Below are 4,939 nucleotides of genomic sequence, written 5' to 3'. Positions count from 1 at the left end.
GGGAGGATCCCACATGCCGCGGAGCGGCTGGGCCCGTGAGCCATGGCCGCTGAGCCTGCGCGTCCGGAGCCTGTGCTCCGCAGCGGGAGAGGCCACGGCAGTGAGAGGCCCGCATACCGCAAAAACAAAACAAAAACTGTAGACTGAAAGTGAGAAAAGCAGCCCTGGTAGCAGGGAGCTGGCTTGGTACTATCAATTAGGTCTTGGTTTTGCTAGCACTCAGAGCTAAGTTTTGTCTTTTTCTGTTGAACAAAAACAGTGTCACAGAACATCAACACCAAACAAGGCCATCTGTAACCATGATGGATCAGGACAAAAACAAGTTCACAAAGTAATCATGCCTGAGCACTGATAAAAATGTAAATGTTCTCCAAACCACAAAAAAATGACCAAACATCCCCCTACCCTGGCTTGTAGCAGTGACTGCTGCTTCTTTACTAATTACAGCCTTGTTCTATTCTCTCTTTCTGGATAAGATTCACTAAGATACCTGTTTTTCAAGTCCTAGCCCCCAGTACCTCAGAATGTGACCTTGTTTAGAAAAGTGGTCATTGTACCTGGAGAGAGTTAAGTTGAGACGGGATCATGATGAAGTAGGATGAGCCCCTAATCCAATGTGACTGGTTTCCTTTTAGGCACTGGAAATTAGGACACAGATAAGTGCACAGGGAGAACATCACATAAAGGTTGGTATTATGCTACCACAAACCAAGGAACTACCTAGAATCCAGGAGAGAGCTCTGAACAGAGCGTTCCCCAGTGCCTTCAGGGGGAGCATGGCCCTGCCAACACCTTGATCTTGAACTTCCAGCCTCCAGAACTCTGAGATCATACATTTTTCTCATTTAAGGCACCCAGTTTGTGGTTCTTTGTTATGGCAGCCCTAGGAAATGAATAAATACCCAAACATAGAATAATTCTTTTTTTCTGGCAGTATCAAATCCAGAGGAATACCTGACTTCCTTGAACTCTCCTGAAAATCACCTAACAGAAGCCCAAATCGAAAAGTTTTTTCTCACATCCTCTTCCCATGGTGTGTGTGTTTTCCGTTGATAAAACCAAACTTTTTTAACGACAACTTGTGTTCCTGGTGGCCTTTGGCTAAAGGGCAGTGACGCAACTCAGGGAAATTTTTTTTTCCAATAATGTGTATAATTATGGCTTGTTTCAGTTGTTTTAGTGTCTGCTCCCAACCCTCACCCGGGAAACCTTAATTTCAGAGCATGACTGTCTATTTTCTAATACCTTGTCAACATTGTAAAAAGGCTTCTACACATCACTGGTTGGATTTTATCCAATAACAAGTCTGCTTCAAATGTGGATTTTTCAACTGTTTCTGCATTTTTAAGCTCACTTAAAGTGTTACACGGACTTCCCTGGTGGTCCAGTGGTTAAGACTCCGGCTTCCACTGCAGGGGGGCACAGGTTCGATCCCTGGTCAGGGAAGTCTGTGTGCTGTGCAGTGCGGCCAAAAAAAAAAAAAATTATAGAGTGTTTCACTACCTTTCTACTTTTGTTGTCTTAGTGTACTGTTTTTCTTTTCAATGTTAGCCTTTTCTCTCATAACTTTCTGGTCTTATTTCATATAGGCCATGTCATTTTGAATCTTACCGAAAATTTCTAACAGTTTTCACAGTTTTTCTTCAAGGTTCTATAATCAATCATTTTTTTTAAATTCTGAATTCTTTTATGTTAAATAGGAACATTTTCTCAATAGCACTCTTAAGTCACTTCTCATTTATCTTCCTCCTTAAGATCTGCATAGGCTTGTTTTAAATAGTTTAAATACCTGTAATAAACTACAGTTTGCTAACAGTAGAGGTATTCTGGTTAATGCTCAAAATGATGTGGCCAGAGGAAAAGCAAGCATTATTAAATATGAATGCAGTCCTTACCAACACGAATTGAACCTTTTTTTTTTTTCAATAAAAAAGCTAGTCCAAAAAGTCTCATTCTATAAAGATTTATCGTTTCCAAATCATGGTGAAAGGAACTTAACTAATTTACCGATTTTGTTTTCCTATGTGCCTTAAAGATACCTCACTAAAAACTGGTATCTGACACAATAGAATGACATATGCAGAATATAATATTGTAGTGACAGTACTGAGGTTGATTGTTACAGACATATTTAAACTCTGAGTATTAAATGGTTACATCCTAATTATTTATATAGAACATTGGTCCAATAACAAAAATAGAGAACAGCAGCTGAAAATTTATCTCATTCAATGTTCAGAGATAAAAGGGTTAACCATTCTTTCCATTATTTTCTGCAGATAAGTCTTTTTTCATATTTAAATCTGATTGCAACTGAATTCTGGCATTTTTCCAAGCTACTGTATGAAGAGGATGCTGAAGGCCATCACAATACAGCATACCGCAACATAAGGACTCTTCCGTTCACCAATTCTGGCACACTTCCAAAATATACCCAACAACCCAGTTTTATTCCTGTCCAGGAGGCTGGGTGCCAAGGATCGGATATAAGCACAGGTGCATATAAGCAGCAAGATTACAGTCAACAGACTCTGAAAATTGAAAATGGCAGACATAGTGAGGCCGGCGAAACCCCAGCCACATCCCCCTTCCGGGCCCTGGGCGGAAGAGGCGTGCAGGCCCGACTTGCCTTTCTCGCTCCTACCGCGGTCTGGTTCAATCAATCATTTTTATAGGTTTCTTCTTTTTAAAATTTTCAACACCGTAAGTCTCTTTTATCGAGTCTCTTGTTCTGTAATACATTTTCAAAATCTCTATACTTTTTGTTTGTGTGTATAATAGGTTAGATTGTTGTTAAAAAATGTTCACCTTTATGAAGGGGTATATCCAGTTGAGTCCAGTCTAGATCAGCAATCCGTAGCTGATCCACAGATCCATGGGAATAAATATTAATTGTTGCATGGCACTAAGATTTTGTGGTTGTTTGTTATGCAATACTAGCTAATGGATAAACCATGCTTTCTCATTTGTTTACTTGCATATTTATAATCGAGGGGATCGGGCTTCCCTGGTGGCGCAGTGGTTGAGAATCCGCCTGCCGATGCAGGGGACACGGGTTCGTGCCCCGGTCCGGGAAGATCCCACATGCCGCGGAGCGGCTGGGCCCGTGAGCCATGGCCGCTGAGCCTGCGCGTCCGGAGCCTGTGCTCCGCAACGGGAGAGGCCACAACAGCGAGAGGCCCGCATACCGGAAAAAAACCAAAAAAATAGAGTCGAGGGGATAACTCTCCATATCTAGACTCTACCAAATTGGGTGGATGGATGACCTTAGTTTTACTTTCTGACAATTGGATGCTAGCTAAATTTTCTCTTTAAATTTGTAACTTTTAATAGGTTAGTATACTCAGCTCCTAGCCCAAATTCTAGCAGCTAACAAATTACATTCATCTGGCTTTGTTCTGTGACACTGATGGGATTTTATCCTGTCCTTTCTACCAGTTTTCTGACACTGAACACAAAGAGAATATGAAAAAATGATTCCCTCCAGAGCTGGCATTCTCTAAGACACTTTAGTTATGGAAATGACATAACCTCAGATTCAATGCCTTCCCTTCTTCTTGTCCGATTGTCTTCCTTAAGTTGCTGTCCCTAAATGAATATAAGGAGAAAGGTACTAAAAAGAGCGTGGAAATGTTGGCCAGAGGTGAGAATGCCAATCTGGCAGTCTACAAAAGCAACAGCCACAGAGAGGAGGGAGAGATGCCTGGTTTTCTTGTTAGTTCGGTCCTTGCATTTCTGGGCCAGGAGCTGATGGTATGAAAGGTGTTAGGGTTGTACAGTTCCCTGTGTCACAGTAAGGGCTAGGCGTTTCCACCCAGGTTATCCATTAGAGTTAAGAAAATTTCTCTTCGAATCTCAGTTTTCAGTGTTGCGAGCTTTCATGTATTTCTTTCTTTCCCCATATACTTTTCTTTTCCTAAGAAATTTATTAAGAAGCAGAGAGAGGTCAGAGGCTCCTCAGTAGGTGTCATTTAAATTAGGGATTAAAAATGAATACAGTAATATAACCAGAGTATATGTTCCTTGTGGGCAGAGACTAATATCACATTTCTTAACTAATTTATAGCATAGTATCAGCATATAATAGTTGTTCAATGAATTTTCTTCAATGGATAAATCCGTTTGATCTAAACCATAAACAATTCCTAATTATCCAATTGGCATTTCTTGGCAACTGCGGAAGGAATTTCATACCCATGTCCAAGGTCAAAATGTTCTGCTCTTCTGATATCAAGCCAATTCACTATTCACGTGATGTAAATTAGTACCAACTTCATAAGTTTATTGTGAAGATTAGAATATCACTTAAAGCAGTCAGTATAAAGCCACCATAACAGCAAGTATGTCTTACGGTTAATTTAAATATTAGCTTTTATTATAAACCATTCCTAATATAAGTTCCTTGATGGTAGCGCATTGGTTCCTATCATCTGTGTTAGAAACTGACAAGTCACTGTACAAGTTTATTATTTGGTGGCACCAACACAGGTAATGAAAACCCCAGAATGATTAACCTCAAAATAGGTACAATGGGCTAAAAAAAAAAATTTACTCCTATGTCAAAGGAGATATTCCCTGTCTAAACTTGTTCATGTTTTTAAAAATCGTGACAGGCATTAACAGCAGGTAATTCCATATAAATTAGTATTTGAGCCCTAAGACAAAGCTGCTTAGAGAAGTTTCCTTTAATTTTGGTGAAGTAGCTCCCTGAAATATTCAGCATTTATAGCTTTTGTTCCATACAAAGTGATTTTAACTACTATTAGTAGAAAACGTAGGTTGAATAAAATCAAGTACCACTGGAAATTCAGGCAAGTAAATATTTATAAACAATATTCACATAAGACAAGTGATTTAAGTGATAGTCTATTAAATAATTTTATTTATATTATGGTGCTTCACCTCAGTAAATCTGCAATAACGAAGGGATTTAAAATTT

The 4,939-nt window shown here is 39.5% G+C and overlaps 1 protein-coding gene across 1 annotated transcript; it reads right to left on the bottom strand.

Moving 5' to 3' along the window:
• Positions 1–1,680: 1,680 nt before the first annotated feature.
• LOC102987182 (protein kish-A) lies at positions 1,681–2,651 on the bottom strand. Its single transcript, XM_007103499.4, has one exon. The coding sequence runs from the start codon at positions 2,553–2,555 to the stop codon at positions 2,337–2,339; it is 219 nt and encodes a 72-aa protein (XP_007103561.1). The 5' UTR covers positions 2,556–2,651; the 3' UTR covers positions 1,681–2,336.
• Positions 2,652–4,939: the final 2,288 nt, after the last annotated feature.

Source organism: Physeter macrocephalus, chromosome 10 (genome assembly GCF_002837175.3).
Source record: "Physeter macrocephalus isolate SW-GA chromosome 10, ASM283717v5, whole genome shotgun sequence".
In the NCBI taxonomy this organism is placed as follows: Eukaryota; Metazoa; Chordata; class Mammalia; order Artiodactyla; family Physeteridae; genus Physeter; species Physeter macrocephalus.
The sequence above is the reverse complement of the archived record's forward strand: the minus strand, read 5'-3'. Positions and strand labels throughout refer to the sequence as shown.

Bases quoted from the DNA above. Each gene is read 5' to 3' on its own strand.
- LOC102987182 (XM_007103499.4), bottom strand. From the start codon at position 2,555: ATGTCTGCCATTTTCAATTTTCAGAGTCTGTTGACTGTAATCTTGCTG.